At 48.9% G+C, this 22,009-nt stretch overlaps 3 protein-coding genes across 3 annotated transcripts in view; 2 read left to right on the top strand and 1 right to left on the bottom strand.

Annotated features, from left to right (window-relative positions):
* Window positions 1-11,755, top strand: part of LOC105561854 — a 41,532-nt gene extending 29,777 nt beyond the window's left edge. The window contains exons 6-15 of the mRNA XM_012012203.1: window positions 5,200-5,325; window positions 5,466-5,705; window positions 6,374-6,502; window positions 7,243-7,372; window positions 8,865-8,987; window positions 9,439-9,528; window positions 9,925-10,054; window positions 10,687-10,905; window positions 11,043-11,134; window positions 11,338-11,755. Of these exons, the coding sequence (XP_011867593.1) occupies window positions 5,200-5,325; window positions 5,466-5,705; window positions 6,374-6,502; window positions 7,243-7,372; window positions 8,865-8,987; window positions 9,439-9,528; window positions 9,925-10,054; window positions 10,687-10,905; window positions 11,043-11,134; window positions 11,338-11,478 (1,420 nt within the window). The 3' untranslated portion in view covers window positions 11,479-11,755. The remainder of the gene's footprint in view (window positions 1-5,199; window positions 5,326-5,465; window positions 5,706-6,373; window positions 6,503-7,242; window positions 7,373-8,864; window positions 8,988-9,438; window positions 9,529-9,924; window positions 10,055-10,686; window positions 10,906-11,042; window positions 11,135-11,337) is intronic.
* A 74-nt stretch (window positions 11,756-11,829) lies between these two features.
* Window positions 11,830-13,719, top strand: LOC105561872 (serine/arginine repetitive matrix protein 1-like). The gene has a single exon (XM_012012227.1). It carries the CDS (start codon window positions 11,830-11,832, stop codon window positions 13,717-13,719), a length of 1,890 nt encoding a protein of 629 aa, XP_011867617.1.
* Window positions 13,720-15,342: 1,623 nt separating this feature from the next.
* Window positions 15,343-21,590, bottom strand: LOC105561853 (ankyrin repeat and zinc finger domain-containing protein 1-like). The gene is made up of 12 exons (XM_012012202.1): window positions 21,299-21,590; window positions 19,591-19,788; window positions 19,188-19,507; window positions 18,902-19,016; window positions 18,695-18,840; window positions 18,371-18,596; window positions 18,022-18,288; window positions 17,681-17,872; window positions 17,221-17,503; window positions 16,992-17,133; window positions 16,503-16,676; window positions 15,343-16,433 (listed from the first exon to the last, which is right to left on the bottom strand). The coding sequence occupies exons 1-12, from the start codon at window positions 21,441-21,443 to the stop codon at window positions 16,260-16,262; spliced, it is 2,382 nt and encodes a 793-aa protein (XP_011867592.1). The 5' UTR covers window positions 21,444-21,590; the 3' UTR covers window positions 15,343-16,259.
* Between the last annotated feature and the right edge of the window lie 419 nt (window positions 21,591-22,009).

Below are 22,009 nucleotides of genomic sequence, written 5' to 3'. Positions count from 1 at the left end.
ATGAATCGCTACTACCTGCATCATCTCTCTCTCTCTCTCTCTCTCTCTCTCTCTCTCTCTCTCTCTCTCTCTCTCTCTCTCTCTCTCTCTCTCTCTCTCTCTCTCTCTCTCTCTCTCGCTCTCTCTCGATTAATCCTTTTCTCCTGTCGTCTAATTATACATGTGTAGCGGAGGGTCAAAAGGCGTGGCGGAGATGAGCGAGAGCGGCGCGACGTGCACACGCTTTTATAATAGTCCCCCGGCATGTCGCATTCGACTTGTCGCATCGATCGACGATAAAAATATTTAACCCTCATCCCTCCGTGCCATCGCGGCCGAGCGGACCTCGCAAAATCGAACGCAAACCACCCCGGCGATCCTTAAACTGGCAACGCCAACGCAAACGAGGAATACTTACGCGTGAGACGGCAATTTGCGGTGTACAGTGATGGACGGAGTGGTTGCGACACTTTTTTTTTTACCGTGTTCGGGTTTAGGTTCCAAGACATTTTCCGTGGGGAAGGTTTTACTCGGGAAGTAGCTCGGAAACGCTCAAAGTGGTTTCGGAAATGGCCGTCGAGTAAGATATTCCTCGGAGAAGAAGATTTCGGGACGTGAATCTTGAATCTAAGCGCTCGAAAATTGATTTAAAACAAAAAGTGTCGCGGCCATTCTGTCCGTCGCTGTACCGCCAGTCGGACTGCGATGAGAGGGGGTGGGGGGTTGAAACGAGACCGAGAGAGAAGAAAAATCCACGTTTCTATCGCCGACTAAGTCGCCGAGCTTTATTAATTGCGCAATAATTGCAGGGTTTTCTCGGGTCGGTTACGAAACGCGTTACGCAAACGAGAGAAATTAATGGTCTCTCTTTCCGTTCTCCCTTTTTCCTTCCCGCGGAACGGATCGTTCCTTCGCCCCGCCGTGTGGATCCCACTTTGCATACGCGGGCGCGCGGGAATCGGGCCGATTTCCACGTGTCGCGCTCGTGGCAATATTTATAAAAGGCACGTTTTTCATTCCGACGGAGCGAAAGCGGCGAGCGCGAGCGAGCCCCGGCCTGGCAGGCACGTACGTCCGATAAATCGATGGGGCGATAAAGTATCGATATTGAAGGGCGGCTGGTTTGCGCGCATCCGGTCGCTGACAGGCACGAAGACACGGAATATTTTGTACCAGGTCGCCCTCTCTCTCCCTCTCTTTCTCTCTCTCTTTCTCTCTCTCTCTGCTCCTATCACCCTGTCTCTCCCTTTTCCATACGACAATGCGCGGGCTGATCGTAACTTGTATCTCGAAATTGCGCGGCGGAAATTTCAACCCTCTCACGACCACTGGGACCTGTAAGTCCCGCTTGCCAGATTTGAAACACTGCAGCGTGCATTCTCCCACCGAAGGACAAACGTTATATCGAAACTTGAGAAAAGTAATTTGCCCGCGAAAGGGTTGATTTCGGTTTTATCCCACGCGATATAATTGCGAAAACACCTCAACCGTACTTTCATATCTACCCCCCCGCGTCGATTGCAAATACGAACGCGCCGTTATCGAGCATCGCGACTACCAGCGAAAATGCGAAAGGTCAGTGCGGAGGCGAAAACGTTTTTCGAAATAATTAGAGCATCGCCAGCCAGCCTCAATTAGCGCGTCGAGTTAACGTTTTGCGTTCCCTTTCGAGGGGGGAACTTTGGAAGAGCAAGCGCAAAGCTTGGTGTCAGTCGCGACTGAAATTGCGGAAAAAACTGTGGGGAAGACAATCGGTCGGTTTAGACACTGCACTCGAGAAAGTTTTTTCGAAATCGGACAAATTTTCGTCGAATTTTGACCTCACTAGACTCTGATTTCAATTTCAACGAAACGATCTCGTTTACTTTAACTAAAATTTCATTTGATTTAGGCTGAAATCTCTGAGGCCCGGTTTCATCAACGTCGCTTGGTTTAACTTTAAGCTTAGTTTAATTTGTCCTTTGTCTCTTTCTAGAGTAACAGTTGGTAAGAGACAGAGAACGAATTAAGCTAAGCTTAAAGTTTAAGCGACGTTTGCAAAACCGGACCCGAGAGAATTCGTATTTATGTCTTCAAATCTAGCGAGTGTTTTGGTGGAAGTAAAAATTTGGTAGATTCGAAGAGACACGATTTCAACGTATCTCACTTGCTTAACCTAAATAAATCCCCTTTCCCCGAGTGCGTCCTTGTAAGGCCAAATTCTCGCCGGGGACAATTTCGAGTGGTCTTCGAGTTCCTAAGCAGAAGCAGCGCGGCCGCCTCGTCAAGGGAATTCTTGCGTCATCGGGAGACGTGTATTTCCGCCGGTCGAACGGGGGAGGGACGGAAGCAGAAATAAGGCGGAAGACCCGCGGCGGTTATCATACGACCACGCGTGCGGAAGACAGGCGCATTTATGTCATCCTCCCCCCCCCCCCCGCCCCGATACAGCCGATAGATAACAAGACGCTAACAATCCTCCCCGGCTTCCCCGGCGAAGCCCGCGGGGGAGGAGGGCGGGAATCGTGCGGGCTGATCAATGCCGGAGAGCCGCGGCGGATTCCCTCGGATCTCTTATTTTCACGCTCCTTATGGAATTTCTATCTTACGACGGTTAAGCGAGAGACCCTCGCCACGGAGACTCCGGAGATACGTCTGCGTTCGTTCGTTCGATAACGGGAGTATTCCGCGTCTCTCCCTCGAGTCCCTCGATATAAAGGTACACAAATTTATCGATTCCCTTATCCGCGCTGTAACGACGTATATACGCCCGCGTTGTTAATTGAACCGCGTTGCTCCGCGTAATCCGTTATCGCGCTTTTAAGAAATTCAATCACGCGAATAAAGACCTTTACTCTGCCCCCCCCCCCGCTCCCCTTGCGTTTCTCTCCTCATTCGCCACCCTGCTGTCGCGCGCAGCGTCACCGATGCGTCGCGTCCATCCGCTTGCTTTCGTTACTGCCATTCGCGGTTTACGTCTCTTTGCTCTTGGGAGATATTATTCCGAAGAGTGCGCAATAAAGCCTTTTTTATCCCGCCGTCTCTCTCCCCCCCCCCCCACTCCACCCTTCCGTCCAATATCCGCTTATATTCTTTCCGCTGTACTTCTTTCCGGTCCCCCCGCCACGTGCCCTCGCCCCCCCCCCCCGGGGCGTTCGTTTACAATTGAATATCACCGTCAATATGCCCGACAATTGAATTTGTTTGCCGTCCACTCGCCGCGTTATCGCTCACCTTCGCCTCCGCCGCGTGTCACGATGCGCTCGCGCCGCGATTATTCTTACGCATCTCCTCCTCGGCTTCGCGCGAAGGAGAGTAGTCAATCTCGGGAGAGCGCAATAAAGCTGTCTATCTGTCCTTACAATAAAGTTGTCTATCTTTCTCCTCGTACCATTGCTCCTTTTTCGTCCTCTCCCTCTCTCACTCGCTTCACTTCTCTCTCTCTCTCTCTGCCTGCTGTCTCTTTTGCTCTTTCTCTCTCGCCTTCTCTTTATGAGCAATGGAAGAGGTCGTCACACATGAGCGCGCGAGCGCCCATTTGGAGCAATAGACAGTATTTTTAGACTCCCGTCTTTCTCTCTCTCCTCTTCTGGCTCTGACTTTCTCTCTTTTCATGTATCTTCTCCACCCCCTCCCCTCTCTCTCTTTCTCTCTTTCTCTCTCTCTCTCTCTCTCTCTCTCTCTCTCTCTCTCTCTCTCTCTCTCTCTCTCTCTCTCTCTCTCTCTTTTTTCCTTCCCTTCGCCGTCTGTCCGCGGTTAAATCTCGCCTCGCCGACGTTCAACGTTGCGCGCCGTTCAAACCCCTCGTAACAAATGCGAAGGTCTACGTCGCCGATGTCATTATCGACCGGCATCCCGCCACGTGCAAATCGTCCAAGGCGGCTCTCGCACCTGTCCGAAGGATCGCGCGCGCGTTCTTTTTTTAGACCGTCGCACCTCGGACGGGGGCGAGATCGTCGCCAGACGAAGGTGGCGAGGAAGAAGGCGTCGGGATGAATACCGAAAGCGAGACACGAGTGAAGAGACCGTCGTTCGTTGGAGATACATGACACACGGATGCCGGGATCTTCCTTTTGTCTTTTTAATCCTTTTAACGGTACACCGGCGCGAGTTTGCACCATGGGAGCTTCGACTCTCCGTTTGGAGCAGGTCATCGACAGCAGAGCGTTTATTTCTACTATCTGAAACGTGTTTCAATCCTCGTCTTTCCGAGAGAGTGATTGCCGGTCATTCTAAAAGCCGTTTGTCCTAACCGAGGCTGCCCTGATTTAAAAAAACAACCGACTTCCCAATTCGCACACAGAAAAGAAGAATATTCTTCCTTGGAAAACACGTTCAGTCTCGACGTGAAAATCTTGAAATGAGATTATATTGCGTTAAGGGAAGAAAAACTGATTGAATGAAGCAATTTGATATAATTCAATCAAAAAGATATGCTTGTTATTTAAGAATAATTTTCTTGAATGCAGAGGAAACAATATTGGACAGAAAATAACATTTTCAAATCGAAGATCGATTGAAGACAGTAAAATAAAAAATGATTTTACAGTCAAAATAATGTGTTCTTAAAGTGACAACTATAGTATTTAAATGTAACTTATTACAAATGTAAAATGTAAAAATTACATTTTTTAAAATTAATTTTGTCATTAAAAATATGTTAATTTTACACAAAATTTATTTTAAATTGTTTTGAGATTTGCATTTATTTTGTGTTAAAAGAAAATATTATAATAACAGAGTATTAGTGTGATATCCATATTATGTTAAATTAAATTAACGTTATTAATGTTAAATTTAATTAATGTTAAATTAAATTGACACAAAAATTTATGTGGTCCGTTTGGGACGTGATATCTGTTAAATTTAACACAAATTTTTCAACTGTGCACGATATTCGACAAAAGACGATGCCTACTATCGTTTTATTCTAGATTTTAGAATTGCTCACTTAAGATTAAAATATTTCTTTCTCTATAATAAACATGATTGGCGCTATATTGATACTTTATGATACACCGAAGTGTAATAGCATTGGATCCGAAAATTTTTTCTGCGGGTGTGCACAAGATTTATCCCGCGCGCGATGCACGCAATTATATAATTATACCCGCGTTTCACATTACGACTATTACTGGTCTCGACGACGAGATTCGCGATTCGGAGATTAGCTCCGCGATACTCCGCATGCGGCGATCGTCTTCGGCTGAAGTGCAAAGTTCGGTTATTCGTTTGCCGCAGGCTGAAAATAAATCCGGAGGAGAGCAACATCACCGAAGTGATGACGTGGTACACGAACGTGAACGCCGCGATGCTGGACCACCTGACTAATCAGATCAAGGAGACGGACAACAGCGGGGTGTGGAGGTAACGCGCGCCATCGGAGTCCGCCGGAAGGTCGACAATAATCCGGGGGGGGGGGGGCGGATCTCGCGCCGGGGGAGGGACGAGCGGCGCGAGAATCCGCGCCAGCGTCCGAGATACACGGGAATCTCTTCCGGTTTCAGGTATCTGATAGCTTTCAAGAACCTCCTGCGGAGCATCGAGAGCCTCGGGATCGCTTCCGTCGAGGGGATTAATTACTTCGGCCGGGGTCTCCTCTTAGGCGACAACTACATCAATTACGTTCGCAACGAGGCGCTGGGCCGCGACCTCCTGAACGCCGCCCTCACGTACGTGCCTTCCCTGAAGAAGTTCTACGACGAACTCACGCGCACCATGCCCGAGTACGACAAGATCAAGGCAAGGTAAAACGTTTCTCGCGCTCTACTCTCTTGTGTCTTGCGTGTGAGGAAAGTTACCGGTCTCGCGTGTAAATCTTGCGTAATACACCTAGACGGAGGCGAACAGTTCGCCACTTTGCGTGTCGCGATACAACGCGAGGACGGAACTGTTTATTCTCGACGATATTTCAGCATGCGTCGTAATCGGAAGAAATTTGTATACCTTAATTACAATGTTTTAGCCCGTCTAGTCGGACAATTCTATTACATATTAACAAACGGATATGTTTGATTAAATTGTGTATCCGAGATGAATTGTATATCCGAGAAATATAATTGGTTTTTCCACGAAATTTCATCGGTAACTACAATTTCTCATTGGGTAAATTTCAACGAATACACATATATCCATAATTTAATCGGATAATCCGATGGCTAATTTTTCATCGGAAACACCACTTAATCGATTTAGCCAATGGGCATTTTTCTCAGTGTAAGAATTGTGAATTATTCCTTCCCGTATTCTCGCGGGAAAGTGTAGACTCGTCGTTTCATGATTTAGAGCAAGTGTTTCGTGAAGACACTTTTATGAGCGTCGACGCGTAACAGGCCGATGATAGATTACGGCAACGAGACGGCGGGCAGATACGACGAAGTACACGCGAACGAACGTTTTGCATTCTTCCCGGCAGGCGGTACGAGATCCTGCGGAATCAGAAGAGGAAGCCGAGCGTGGACGACGCAATCGTTTACTTCGACTCGATGGCCACTTACATCGACGAGCTGCGTAAGCTGCAGCGGGAATTGCGTCACATGATAAGGTAGCGAATCTTCATAATGGAATTATCCCCTCAATTCGGTCTCGGCGAGACTCGTAAAACAACGGGAGACCCATCCTGACCCAGCCACGTGAGACGAGTACGCGGGGCATTCGATGATTGCCGCCGTAATTGGGAAAGTATCGATCACTTGCACCGCGGGGTGGACTCGTGATTTGCAAGAGTGCATTGCAGAAACCTCTCCTCAAAAGTTGCTCAATGTGCGGTTAAACGTAATTTATTTTGAACACGGAGAACAGTACAGTCTCAGTCACGTGCAAGTTTATTTCATTGGGCTTCAATAAATTGTAATCAACATTCGTATCAAAGCGGATTCCCTCAATTCTACGTTTCTGCCCCAGTAAAATTCGCTAATTCCGATAAGTCTCGTACTTCACTGAAATTTCGCCAAATCTCTACACTTGAGTTTTAATCGATTGCAGTGCGTCAAATCAGTTTAACAACGATAAAGCAGAATGTTGCAATGTTTTGTTTCCCTCCCAATAAAATCTAGCAAGTCTCTTGATGTCGAGTAAATTGTACTCGTCGCGATTTATAGGTAATGTTTTACCGTGTCGATTGTCAGCGATTTTTCGTAATTTTTGTGAAGTTTGTACTCGTCGCGATTTATCAACGGCAATGTTTTACAGTATTTGTCGTCAATAACGCGCCGTGATTTTTAATGAATTTTATATTACACGATCTATGAAGTATGTTGACCATCGTGTGACAACTTTCACCAGGGATTACGTCAACTCGACGCTGCAAGACGCGAGCAACAAGGAAGTTGCGGGTATCGCCATCGTCGTTCTGGTCCTGGTGGTATCCCCTATCATTATCATACTGATGCGCAACGCCGTCGCCACCATTCAGGTTTGCGATTCAAAGCCGTCGATTTGATTTCCTTTCATGCCTGCACGCGTCTCTCTTTCATGTGACACTCGTGCCGGTAATTTATATAAGTACGGGCTTCTCAATTTTCATCGCGGAAATTCAGAATCCGGGCTTTTCTGCTATCGGACTCCGGGTGCGTACGTTTTATTAAAATGTCCCGACGATAATTTCCGAGTTACGACTCGGTAAACACCAATTACCAGTTAGATAACGTTAACATTACAATTTCTCACGCAACAATATAATTGTAACGTAACGCATGTTATACATATACAAGAGTTACATTATTGAGAAGGAAACATTGTAATATTGATGTTACGTAACTGTCAGCCGGTGCTTACCGGGGGATCGAAAATGAAGAGACGAACAACGTTGCGTGCGAAAATATTTCTCCAATATACAGAGGAAAGTCCTTTATCATGAGATAGGATTCTACCCAGTGAGAAATGATTCGTCGATCGACGTCGAAATGATGTCGAATCGACGTCAATTCGACGGTGTCGATGTCGATTCGACGTCGATCGACGAGTTATTTCTCACTGCGTAATATGAGACAGTAGGTTTCAACGTCCACATTCAATCACAAATCTTTTTTGGCAACGATTACACAATCTAACGATCAATTTTCCACTAAGCAGATTGCACTCCAAGGGCAATAAATTCGTGACGGAACCAACAGATGATGCCTGTTGATTTAGCAGAAGCCCCGCTGTCTCGTATTAGGAGCCTATCTCATAATAGGGGACTTTTCCTCTACGGAAAAATAAATGGCATTTCCGACGGATCCTTTTACTGTTTGCCCAAATTAAGTTTCGCGATAACACGATTCTTTCCGACTGTCGTTCATCAAAGTTAACTTTGACCATTTCATCGGATGCAAAATTGACGCGAAGGACCATGGGAAATTTTCCCGACCGTGCGTTAATTACTTCGCATCGCGACGAATCCTATAACTCGATTCCGAGCTCTCGTGGCCGCGAGGTCGTCGACGAATAAACGTCGCGTCCCGTGACTGACGCCTCAATGGAAAACCAGTTGTTGAAGTCTAGGTCGCGATGAGAGAAGTTTCAGCCTTTAAAACAAAAGCGTTTTTATCGCTCGTAAAGCTTTCGTTCCATTTACAGAAGAAATTAACAAGCGATATTAATCCGTCAATCGCCATTTGTTATCGATTTGTTATTTATTCGATATTGTTTGTGCGAAAATTCATTTTCGCAAACAACAAAAGGCGCATTTTCAATAAGGATCAAATCTCTTTTACAATGCTAAAGCAATCTTTTCATGTTAAATTTACAAGCAAGTCACTTCGCCTTTGAAGCCCTGATTCTAATATTTAAATACTTCATTTTTCTCACGTGCTAAAAATCTCTTTCTAAATACACAAGAGAGAATATCCTCGATTTTAACATTAAATAATATAATGTAACTTGTGTACAGCTTTAATTTAATACGTTCGACTTGCTAATTACAGATGTACGCCGCGAATTTGGCTCAGAAGGCCCGCGAACTCAAACGTGAAAAGAGGAAGAGCGACACGCTGCTCTTCCAAATGCTACCACCTAGCGTTGCCCAGCAACTCAAGCAGACTCAACAGGTCAATTCAAGCTACTTTTCAAGTATCTCGAATGAATAACTAACAAAAATTTAGGAATGTAAAGGCCTGTGTCCACGATCCTAGTGTAACTATATATATATATAAAAATACTCGATACTCGACGCACTCGAACGATCTTATAAAAATCTTGCATTCTTAAGTCACAATTTGCACATCCGTAAATCTCAACCTCTGAAATCGACAAATCTGGATTTTTTTTCCATAAATTACTAGAGCCTCGCAGTTTTTTCGAAACTATCTCTTGATCTACGGACAAATAAATTTGTGGAACCGAGACTTCTTTGATCTTCAAACTCCGTAGCGTCTTGAATTTGTCTCCGATCCGCGCTCCTTCTAAATGATCGATCATAAAGCGTAACGAGGAAACAAGTATTTTCATTACCCGCAACCTGTCCGCGATCCACAGACTCATAAATATTTTTTCGCTCAGGTGCCAGCGGAGTATTACGAGGCGGTGACCGTCTACTTCAGCGACATAGTCGGCTTCACGGAGATCGCCGCGGAGAACACGCCCCTCGAGGTGCGTCCTTGCCCGCTCGATTCCGACGGGAAATGACCGATCGATCCTGATGCGTTTCCAAATTACGGGAAAGTTCCATCGAGCGATGCTCCTGCTTGTTGCCGCGGCGATGAAATTGCGCGCATACCACGCAAATTCCCGCAGGACGCGCGCAAGGACTGCTCGAATCGGCAACCGATCGTCCATCCCGCCATGTATCATTTCGCCGTCTTCATTCTTTATTTACTCGCTCACGTTACCTTCATCTTTCGTTTGCCTCGACCTGATTATTATTTCTTCTATCCGCGACTACACCCACCCAGATTTAATTTTCCATTTCACGCGCGGAACGTAATGCACGAATTGCGTTCAGGATATATCGGCGGTGACAGCAGAGTCATCCGGCGTTTCTTCCAGGTGGTGACGTTCCTCAACTCGATCTACAAGCTGTTCGATGCGCGCATCGAGTGCTACGACGTCTACAAGGTGGAGACCATCGGTGACTCCTACATGGTCGCTTCTGGTCTGCCCGTTAGAAATGGTAAAAGTACGAAACTCCCCCCAGCTCCACGTGTTGTCTCGAAGCATGCTTCGTTGTCGGAACTGTGCGGCACCTTCCCTCCTCTCTTCGCGCACACCCCTAGTTCCTGTCCAGTCAGCAAAATGCTAGCAGATTGGTAGCAGATTAACCAGAAACCCACACCGAGATCATGGCTATCTGTGTCCGCATTTAGCTTTTGTTTTGGCAACAGAGTCTGTAAAGCATACGCTGTCAACAGATTGTCTGCATAAACCGAACAGGTCCAGTTATGTGAGCAGATTTTGTTGTATTTCTGCTGACACGCCTGGCAGCGTGTCGAATATATCAGTTCCCGTATGCAATCTGCAGTCTGTCTGCCTTCAAAATTTGTAGTGGGCATTTGAACGAAATCTGTTCTGATGAATTTGGCAATCTGGGTGGATACCTATCATGGGAATGTTCAATTATTTCTTGGGTTTCTATTGTGTTGTCCAGGGGAAACGGAATAATCCCGATCGGAATCCATTCCGGACGTTTCCATGATAGGTACACTGGACGAAGAAACGTTTTCCTCGCGCTTCGGTGTTTGCTGTTCTCTCGGATTAATTCGTTCTCCGTTTAATACGTCCCTTCGCTCGCGACTTCGCGCTCCCTCTCAGGTGACAAGCACGTGTCCGAGATCGCCACGATGGCGTTGGACCTGCTGGCGGCCTCGTCCGTGTTCCAGGTGCCCAAGCGTCCCGGCGAACGGCTGCAGATACGCAGCGGGGCCCACACCGGGCCCGTCGTGGCCGGCATCGTCGGCAGCAAGATGCCCCGTTACTGCCTCTTCGGCGACACCGTCAACACCGCGAGTCGCATGGAATCGACCGGGGAAGGTATAAATAGCTAAGCTATTAATGAAAACATTCTTCAAATCGATCTCAACGTATTCTACTCGTACATGTATTTATACTTTCCATTGTGTCTCAGTGCACTGATTAATCCTCTATTTTAATACGCTGTTCTACCCAAGCTCTGCGAATTCACATCAGCCTGGAGATGAAGAAAGCGCTCGACGCGGTGGGCGGTTTTAAAATTGAGCACCGTGGCCTCGTTGACGTGAAGGTATCTTCATTGTTTATATAAATCCTCTGTACAAATCAGTATTATAACACTTTTCCCCGGTCCATCGATTCTTTCCCCGATTGTACTGCACGTATCCATCGTCGGTGCAAGACCGCGTCGAGATGAATTCTCAATGAATGGCTAACTCATTCTGTTCGTCGCTCTGCCGGCGCGAGTTTAATTCCCGGCTGCGTTCTCCCCAGGGCAAGGGCCTCATGGACACGTACTGGCTGGAGTGCAAGGACGGTGGTATCGCGCGCGCCGCCGAGCTCGACCTGCCGTCATTCTTCGAGGACGTGCGACCGGTCTTCATGCGACGCCTGCGCGAGGAGGGTACTCTCTGATGCGAGCCGTACTCCCGTCGGGACCTCTGGTACCTGAACCGGCGCCCGAACCCCTGCATCGTCCGGCTGTCCCAGCCGAATCTGATCGACCACCTGAAGCGACCGGGCCAGGGCCGCAAGAACCGGCTGTCCCACCCGAACCTGCACATCACCCCCGTCAAGGCGCCGCAGTCGCAGTCGAGCATCGAGTCCCAGGACTCGGGCACGTACGAGTGCACCCGCTCGACCACCCCCTGCCCGCCGAGCTACTCGCCCGCGAGCCAACGCAGCCGCTACTCGCAGCCGAACCTGCCGACCCTGCTGATCTCGTACGATCGGCGCTCGGGCGGCTCGCCGGACCGTCGCTACCGCATGTCGCAGCCGACCCTCAACTCCAGCCTGAGCGGCATCAACACGTTCAACTTCGTCGGCATGAACCGCAGCGGCGGCGGCCGGCTGTCCTACACCAGTCTGCGCGCCGCCTCGGGCGACAACAGCATCAACGAGGAGGAGCGGCTGTCGACGCCGAACGTACACGCTCTGGGCGGCAGCGTGAGCCCCCGTGGCAGCCTGACGATGGAGCGAAGCTCGTCGCGGCTGTCGCAGCCGGACGTGCGCCGCTTCGCAATGCGGCATGATAAGCGCGAGCGGCTGTCGCAGCCCACCCTCGTCACCGGCGACTACTACCCCGGTCGGACGCAGCAGCGGCTGTCCCAGCCGTGCCTCAGCAGCGGCGGCATTGGCATGCACTCGCCCTCGCCGCCACCCTACCCCCTCAAGCACAAGAGATTCGGGCCGGCTGTCCTGCAGGCGAGCCAGCGCGACCGTCTGTCGCAGCTGGACATCGGCGCCAAGTATCGAAACATCAAGGATCTGGGAGGAGGGGGCGGCGGCGGGGGCGGCAACAGTGCCGCCCAGGTCAAATTTAATCGCGATCGGTTCTCGATTCCGGAGCTCGAGACGCAGAACGACCTGCGGCTGATCGCCGGCACGCCCAAGCAGCGCTTCAGCCTGGACAGTCAGCTGACGAAGCAGCGCTTCAGCCTGGACAGCCAGGACAGCTGTAAGTCGCGGCTGCTACCGATCGCCAGCTCGCCGATCTTCGAGCACCAGCAGATGAAGACCGAGGAACTCATGGGGATGACGTCGGACCGGCTCAAGAGCCCGACCTGCGAGGGTCTGCAGAGCGTGATCGTCGCGACCACGTCGCCGATCTTCCCGCCCGGCGAGAGGCGCTTCCTCGCGCCGGACTTCCCGTTCACGGGCAGAAAAACGTCGACGTCCCCGTCGCCGCCCAAGTCCGAGGTCATCCCGTTCGCCAAGTCGGCGCGCTCCGGCAAACCGCCGCCGATTCCGATGCGGGAGCGGATGTCGGTACCGGAGATCAGGAACTCGAGCCTGCGCCGGCTGCTGGACCCGCCTGCCCGGCAGCGGCACAGCATCGCCGGGAATCTGAGGCAGTCGCTGCTGTCGCCGGTGAAGCTGCCGGAGTTCGGCACCGGCAGCAGGAAATCGCCGCGGTACTCGATCGACGACGCGCTCGAGAAGCTGAAGAGGATCGAGAAGGAGGAGAACCGACGGAACCAGGAGACGAGTGAGCTCAGGAGGCAGGACACGAAGGAGCAGGACCAGGAGAAGGAACCGAAGCACATCCAGCGGCACTATTCGTACACGTACGAGACGTCCGGCAGCGAAAACAGCGGCAGCGCCTCGACGCTCGGCAAGCTGAGCGTGGGCGGCACGCCGAAGCGCAAGTTCCTCGAGAGCAACTTCGACGAGAACGAGCAGGTGATCACGACGGTGATCGAGACGGAGATACCGATGATCCTGCCGAGCACGCCCGGCAAGTACGCCAAGAAGGTGCAGGCGTACTCGAGCGACACGCCCAAGTGGATCCGCAAGTACCTGGAGAACGAGAACAGCCCGAAGGTGGGCAGAAAGACCTCGGCCACCGGCAAGGACCAGATCGTCAGGTCGAGCAGCCGCAGGAGCAGCCGCAGGAAAAGCTCGCTGGAGTCGATCGAGGCGATGGCGAAGAAGCCCGAGGAGAAGGCGCGCTCCAAGTCCGCCAGCTGCGAGGAGAGGAACGTCGCGGAGCAGATGGGCGGCGCGAAGGAAACCTACGTGAGGATTGTGCCGTCCAACAACGCCCAGCAGGAGAATAGGTACGAGGTCGGCGTGGAGACGACCTCGTGGACCACGACCGACGGCCGGGGTCTCTACGGCGACGACACCGACACGGACGACTCCACGTCGATTTAAACGAAGGGAGGAGTCTTCGCGCGAGAGCAATCCCCCGCATCGGACTCGATCGCTCCGATTGCCGCCACCGTCGCCGCTAAGCTGCCGATCGGTCGATCTCGAGGAGACCAAGAGAGCTCGATTATCTTGACGAATTATCTCGGAAAAGTCTTCCTGGAAAATGTTATTTTGCAGAAAATTACTTGGGGAAATTTCAACACAGCTTAACGTCGTTGTACAAATTTATATCAATGACGAAAAGATTGGTGTGATCAATCATGTGGTTCCGATCCATCGTAGGATTATCAGTACGCTGGTCTCATCTCCACAGGTATATCAATTGGAACGACTAATTGAGTAACGCATTCGATGTCAATTTGTACGAATAATTATTCGACGGAAATTCCGTGAGAGATTTTAGGTCTCGACACGGTCTCTTGAATTCGGTTTGAAAATTTCCGTCTATGATGCGAAATTTCAGCTGAGAAATCTCGAATCAAAATATCGTCGTGTAAAGTATTTGCGCGAGAATCTTCCAGTATGAATTTACGCAACTGCGTTATGTAAGAGACCGAAGAGGGAAACGCTTCGAGTCAGTGGAACGAGAGTAGTACAAGTCAAGACCGCGATGAAGACGGACACGCGGGGAGAATGAAGAGAGAGAGAGAGGGGGGGAGAGAGAGAGAGGGGGGGGGGGGAGAAAAAGCAAAAAGATCTCGAATAGAAATCTCCGATATTTTGTACTTAAATACACCGCACTCGACGTCCCGTTCGGCGGAATAAACCGGAAGTGAGGACCGAGTGCGGATACCTATTTTTGCACGAACAGAGAGGACCACGATACACGCGACACTTCGCATGCATTCAGCCTAAATGATACTCGGATCTGCGCTTCACTGACTTTCTCGATTCCAAAATGATTTCTGCTTTGTACATATATATATCTCGAATGTCCTAGAGGGAAACCAGAATGGAAATATATAGGGCGATCGAGGAGAGACTCGCGATACCGAAAAATTTTCCTCTCGTCAGAGTTTACACGATGGTCGTTGCATCCGGTCCCGGATCCTTCGATTCGATTCCGCTCGAATCTCCAAAGAATCGCGCGAGACCGCTCGATCGTTCTGCATACAATGTGTATTTTGTGCACTATTTTTATCAAGCTTGTAGGGACTAAGTGTAAAGACAGTCACCTTGTACATACATCGATGGAAAGAGTTTACGATACACCGCTGGATGTCGATCGTTTAAGAAATTGCGAGATCGTTTAATTGTCTCGAACGTACAAAACTTGTTTCATTTCTCGCCGGGGAAATATTTTTCGCTTGCAAAAACCGTGCCGGATCTCCGCGATTGTATCGTACTGTTAGTCGCGAAATCAACTCGTTAGGATAATGTGCAACGCGGGTGAATGTTCGTTTTTGATGATACTAGTCATTAACAGTCGATTTTACGAGCAATCGGATATATATAGGGTGCCTCTGATAAATTGCCTCTGCAACGATTTTATTAATAATTAACAGGAGGATATTCCTTTGGTATTTGCGATCCAACTATGCTTATATTTTATCACTTCTAATCAATTATCAAATATTGTTTGGCGATCTATAAAGCACTTTGAACGACCTCACTAAGACCTCGAAGTTCATAATTTAATCTGATTTTTATTTTCAGTCAAACTTGCCTGTCGTACATCATTTACGAATAGCTGGAGATAGTGTGATAGAAAACGATTTTAATAAGTTAAGTTTTATAAATTTTCTTAATAACTTCGTAACTTATATTATTTATACGCACATACTCATAATCCATCGAAATTTTGTTGTTTGACATTATTTTCCTTGATCACTTACCAATGTCTGTCTTTCTCTCTGTTTATTAAGAAAAACATTAGAAACACGTTATACTTAAGCACCCTGTATGTATACACGCGCAATTTTTCCGCGGATACTCCGATACGAACGCAAATGTGTATGTGAACGTTGAGTAGCTATTATTTCCTTTAGCAGCTTGTCATTTTACTCTTATATACATGTACTATATGTACGGCATTTAATACACGAGTAAAGATGTCAAATATTAGTCGAAATATATGCATAGAATGACACATTACACCTTGTAAAAAACGTGCCCTCTGTGTACATCCGATTATATATAGATGAAAATATATAATCCATTGTTATAGCCTGAAAGAATTCTTCAAATCCTTCGAGCATATCGTTTGTCTTTTTACATCGTTTACAAAATTTTTTATATGCCATAAGTTTGTCTTTCTTAAAATTAATCAAGAAATCTTGATATTATCGTCCTTACTTTTTGAGAATCATCGTGCTTTATTATAAAATAATGTTCAAAAGAAAAGCGCGACAACGTCGTGAAAATTCCTCTCTACATCTCATTCAAAATTATTACAAGACAAAGTCCACAAGAAGCCGTACGAATACTTCGGTACAAATGACTATATGTGTAATAGTAAGTTGTCGGTAAATGCAGCCTCTCGTAATCGCGAACGCGATTGAGTAATTGGCATAAAAGTTTCCCTAGCTAGACATGATGCACCATCAGATAACGTATTTATTGTGAAGACGGTGCTCTTTGAGACACGGCATTGAGCAGAAACGATTGGCGTTGTACTCGAAAGGCACCTTATCAGTCATATCGATGGCGCACTGGAAGCATCGCGACGCCACGGTGTAGCCCTCGCTCAACATCCGGTTCTGCACGACCAGTGTTCGCTGCAGAACGAGAGGAGAGAAATGAGACGCCAGAATCGACGCGGAGAGTAAAGAATTTCGTGTAATAACCTTTTCCTTGTCGCTGAGATTGAGGAACCTCTGCTTCTCATTTTCCTCCTGCTTCTTCAATTCGAATTCCTTTCTCTTAACTTTCTCCTTGAAGCGCTTCAACTTCCGCTGCTGTCTTTTCTTCTCCGTTTCCGCTTGCTCGATCTCATCGGAGAGTGGCCCGGGTATTTGAGACTGTCAAGCATTTAAACATACATGATACAGCTCGTAGATAATGAAGCCAATTTTCGAGTAGATACAGTTTCCCGCCAAAGTTATATCGTCCTTCGATTTCTTCAGCATAACTAGTTTTAAAGTGAACGAATGAAAAATTCGAGAATCGTGGTTTTTTGTGTCAAATTTCATTATCCTTCATGTACAAGATGCACCTGTTATCTACTGTAAAATTTTGGAAACACGATGCACTTTGACGAAAGTTATGCTCAGAAAATCTAAAGGTGATGTAATTTTGGCCGACGCTGTATATCAATGTCCTATTGTGAATAGCACCTTTTGGTAATTGAACTTGTCCGGATTAGCCTCCATAAATCTTCTGAACGTATTTCGAGTCTTCTTGTCGTTCGCAGCAGCATAAGGCGTCTGTTGCTTTTTATTCTTGTTGCACGGGTCCGATCCGATTTCCAGCAGTAACCTGTCGACAAATCGAATCGCGGTGAAGCCTGCGGTTTCGTTAAAATTATAAAATTTGTCTAATAAACGAAGTGTGCGACGCACGCACCAGACTTGCTCGTAGTGTCCACCGAGTGCCGCCAAATGTAGCACCGTGTTGCCGTCCTCGTTGACATCGTTAACCAATTTCGCCACGTCGTCCGTGTTCACGGCGGTACTGTTGGACGTGGCGCAGCCGTCCGTGATATCTTTCTTGCTTTGCTCCTCTTCGCACTCCTTGATCTTGGCTAACAAGTTATCGATAACCGATGATAACAAATCGTTGTCGCCCCGCTTACAGGCGGTCCATAATTTAGTTTTAGCATCCGACAGCACTTCATTGGTCATCTGAGCTAAAAATAACATAAAACATTTTTAAGAAAGTATTGACATACATCTCCATCTTTCCTAATGTTAATAGAAAAACCTTTTTCTATTGCATAATTTAAACTGTTAGCATTTTTAGTGTTTCTGAATGATCGCAAAGAGATTATAACTTTAGATGATCCGTTTGAAACAGCGAGACTCACTGTCCTTCTTCACTTTCTTTTTCTGCCGATGAGCCTTCTTGTTCTTCATGTACCTTGGCACGGTATCTTGAAACGCTTGTAAATTCTCCCTAAACGACACCTCAAAGTCTTCTTCAGTTAAAGGGATGTCCAGTGGCAAATTCGCATCCATTTCGGACTCGGAGGATGATTGAGCTAATCTAACAATAATATCTGCAAAATAGGAAATCTTCCTGCAATGCGGCACGAACGAGAATGTACGAGTGATGTTATTTCGCAACAATAATCACAGCGTGTCTGAAATTAAACAATAGAATATTCTAGGACTTTAATTATCCACGTTTTATGTTAATGGCATGTACCTGGCAGTGGCCGATTCGGGCTTTTCCTCGGTTTCGCCCTATCTATATGCGGACGAGGATTCCGGTGTTGCTTCTCCGGGGTGGATTGCGCGGGCGCCTTAATCTTATCGTTCTCCTGCGGATTGGCGTTGCCGCCGGCACCATGATTGCACTCGGTGGCAATCTCTCCCTCGGGTATCCCGCTCATGATCTCCGGTTTCGGGATCTTCTTACGTACCGGCTGTCGCGGAGAATTGGGGAAACAGTCAGTGAAATCTGCCGCGGAGCCTGAAGCACGGTATTGCGTTAAAGCAAGTCTATCGACACGGATGGAACACGTATGGAATTTGAGTGGCGGTCAGCTGTTTACCGTAGATCTCCATGGTGCTCAGTATGTCGTATACCCGCTTGACCTCCCTGAACGTCGCTCTTCGCGTGGGGAATGGCAGTGGTCTTATTCTAAAATCGTTCTTGTCCAAGGGAGGATTCTTGCCGCCGAAGAGCACCGTGCGATTGTGCGGACCGACCGCACGGTACAGAATAGCCGTCGAGTTGTTGATGTGCGCCGACCACGACTCCAATATCTCTTGCACGTGCTAAAAGAAACGCCGCGTTAACTTCACCACGCATTTCCATCGCGTTGAATTAGCTCGTTGATTTCTGCAGAACTGTGCGAGTACTGAAAAGTGCGCACCTGAGTGAGCGACGCCTCGTTGTACCTTCGCAAACTGGCGCCGGCGCTCTTCGCGTGATTACCATTCGTGCGGGAACTCTGAGCAAAGCCTTGCTTCGCCCGCACTGTGTACGAGTGGAAGGTCTTGTGCACGATAGCCTCGCCATCTGCGATTAAAGTGAAAGCGGACGTAACGCTCGACGACTTAACACTCTCAAGTATGCGTACCCTGAAATACCGCCGCGGCGAAGTGTCCACCGCCGACCATGATGACCGTCCACTTGGTCTTCTTGCCGCTGTCCAGCGCCTGAACGATCATCTCGGTGTCTTTTTCGGGAATGTCCTAAAACGTAATTCGCATGTCTCCCGATCTGGCAACTACAACTGACTCTAACAAAGTGGCTCAAGCTTCGGGACGAACACTTCAGCGCGCAAGTGTACTTTTCGCAGGCATACGCAACAATACACCTCTCTAGGGTCCACGGCGATCCCCGCCGGCGGGTAACAAACACACCTTCTTGTGATGCAGCAGGCAGCGATAGATGCTAAATATATTGCCGTCGTCGTTCTCAAAGAACACCTTGGTGTGGCGACTCGCGACCACCTGCAGCCTCCGCTCCTTGGACATCTCCTCCGTGTTGTACTCCGTGTCCGAGATGTCCAACTCGAGCGCCCTGCCGCGTCTCTCCAACGTCTTTCTAGACCTGCCGGGCCCGGCCTTGCTCGGCGGCTCGCTCTTGGCTTGCTCGTTGGACGAGGTCCCAGTCTCCGAGGTACCAGCGTCGTCCTCGTTCTCGGACTCTACCTCGCTGCCGGACAGGCTAGACATGTCGCCTACAAAATTGCCAACACGCCTAACTCTCCGCGCCGCCCGCAAAGCCCGCGACTCGCGCCATGTACTTCAACTCGGACCGTACCTTCGCCGGCCAGCCTGTTGAAACCGTCCTCGCTGATCGACTTGAGACCGTTCAGGTGCTGCTTGAGATTGTAGCGATGCCAGTCCAGCTTGTAGTGGAGCCTCTGCTGCACCTTGTCCTCGAACTCGGTGTTGCAGTAGGAGCAGCACAGGGCGTCGGACACCACCAGCTGGCACAATATCTGCTCGCTGTCGGGCACTGCAAAGCGGAGAGGCTTTACATGTGGTGTGTCGCCGGGTGTAGACACTCCCTGCGTTTTTCTCGCCGATATCGAAAGATGACTGTTGAGGGTCTTACCAAAATACTCAGTTCTCTAGTTAAGCTCGGGGTGATTACGATTAATTTCCTGATCGCTGTCAGGTCCGACTAATTGGAGGCACGAAGGAAAAGTCTTCTTACTGATATCGATAATCGTTTTACGAGACGATTATCATCGTATTGCATTTTTAATGTAACTGTGAATTCTGCAAGAAAATAATGTCGCAGTCTTATCGACGAGTCAAATGACGTTAAACGGCGACAGGAACGTATCGTGCCGTTCTTGAGTTTTGAAACAATTTTGAAAACTCTGCTCCGACCATCATTTCTTCCACGTCCTTCGAATCGTCCAATATGTCAAAATCTCACGCTGATTAATTTAGTTGTTTCGAGAGAGAGAGAGGCAATTGGACTCTGCGCACGATAGAGACATCAGGGGATCAATTATGTATCTTGCACTATAGCGAAAGTGCTAAAAGCGTGTATAAAGCGCTCACTTTTGAGCCCAATCTGTTGTGCTTTCTGCATCCGGAAACATTCCATTTTATACAATCGAAACGCTTAAAAATGGATCGACAGTGTACGATTGTACAATTTGTCAACTTGCGCAAACCTTTTAACATACTGACAACAAAGTAGACCGTTTCTAGACGCGGAGAGCGCATTGTAGATTAGGCTTTGGCATTTTCACCGTGTCGCCAGATTCAGAATTGACCTCTGGGAACAGGAACAATTAGAAGGGAGATGAACGCAACGAGGCACAACGAAGAGAAACAAGACGCAAGATCCCAGAAAACATTTTGCGCGCAAACATCTGGCATTACGACGACGCACTTGGATGGAATTTTGCTTGCGTTGTTGAGCCATTTTACGCGAGTCGATAGATATTTGCGCGCAAAATTATACGTTGATACACGAGCTAGCCACTTGTGTGCAAAAGCACAGACCGAACGTATCTTACGGACAAAACTCGGGCAAATCGCATACAAATTTGCATGCGTAAGACAAGCAAAATTTGCGCGCAAGAATTGTTATCTGGGATGTAAACACGAGAGTGCGTCGCACAAGCGTAATACAAAAAATTTTGAATTCTAGTTTACGAACGTGGACGCAGAGCGTAAACGTACACGGTCGGTCTCGCGCGCGCGCGCGGTTCCAGCTACGCTTGTACTTGGCGCGAGACACTGCCGTGTCTCGCGATGAGAATTCAACATTCATTCCTACATTCGCCGGGCACTTTCTCGCGCGCAGGGCCCTACGCTACTACGAAAGGCGGGCCCTGTCTCGGCGCGCCCTGTCAAACGTCCATCTGTGCCCAGCTGCACCTCCCCGCACTCAATCCGGAGCCTCTCCGTTCCAGAGGCGGCGGAAAAAACTCTACTCGGCGAGGGAGAAAACAAAGGCGTCCTCGCGCGCGAGTGCGCGTCCCTCGGCCACGCTCGCCGCTCACCGTAGGACGACGGCGACTGCATGCACCGCGCGACCTTGATCCCCCGGGTGATCCGGTCGAAGTCGTCCGGGTCGTGGATCTTGCAGACCTGGTGATCCGCCGCGCGCGCGACTTCCTCGCCGGTTGAACGCGTCTCGTTCGCCATCGTCAGGACAGACCCGTGGGTGGATAAAACGACGGATAAAACGACGGGACAGCGAGGGATTCTACCGTAGGCTCGCTCTCTCTGGCTCTCCCGCACGCGACACGCACGTACACGCACACGCGCACCGGCGCACCGACAGTTTCGCCGCCTTGCGCAAGCCCCGCGCGGTTGCGCGATTGCGTCATCCGCCGCCGCGTGTACCGTCCGCGCGCCGCGGGCGGCAGATTCGAATCCCGGGGTCGCCGGCAGAATGGCACTGTCTTGTACATACCTTTACACCTGATCTGCAATGTGCTCTTTGCGTCTAGAAACATTCTGTTCTATACGTAAACACAGTAAATGTAGACCGAGGCCGGTATTCATAGTCGATTCTTCAACACTTGAGGCGATTTTAAGAATCGACTATGAATACCGATCCCAGTCTACATTTACTATGACTACGTTTCCACCGAGGGTCAGAGTCGGGCTAGAGTCGGGTCAGAATCGGGTTGGGGTGAGCGTTTTTGCGATGGAAAAACCCATCCGGGTCAGAATCGGGTTGGGGTTTGGTGTTTCCACCGCACAAA

Source organism: Vollenhovia emeryi, unplaced genomic scaffold (assembly GCF_000949405.1).
Source record: "Vollenhovia emeryi isolate VEMERY1.0 unplaced genomic scaffold, V.emery_V1.0 DF939199.1, whole genome shotgun sequence".
NCBI classification, from domain to species: Eukaryota; Metazoa; Arthropoda; class Insecta; order Hymenoptera; family Formicidae; genus Vollenhovia; species Vollenhovia emeryi.
This window is presented reverse-complemented; position numbering and strand designations above follow the sequence as displayed.

What these genes read in the sequence shown, in the direction of transcription:
- LOC105561872 (XM_012012227.1), top strand. Translation starts at nt 11,830, where the DNA reads ATGTCGCAGCCGACCCTCAACTCCAGCCTGAGCGGCATCAACACGTTC.
- LOC105561853 (XM_012012202.1), bottom strand. Translation starts at nt 21,443, where the DNA reads ATGGCGAACGAGACGCGTTCAACCGGCGAGGAAGTCGCGCGCGCGGCG. An exon ending in CAACAGGCTGGCCGGCGAAG is followed by an intron (nt 19,508 to 19,590) that starts GTACGGTCCGAG and finishes GCAATTTTGTAG; the next exon opens with GCGACATGTCTAGCCTGTCC. An exon ending in ATCTCAGCGACAAGGAAAAG is followed by an intron (nt 16,434 to 16,502) that starts GTTATTACACGA and finishes CTCGTTCTGCAG; the next exon opens with CGAACACTGGTCGTGCAGAA.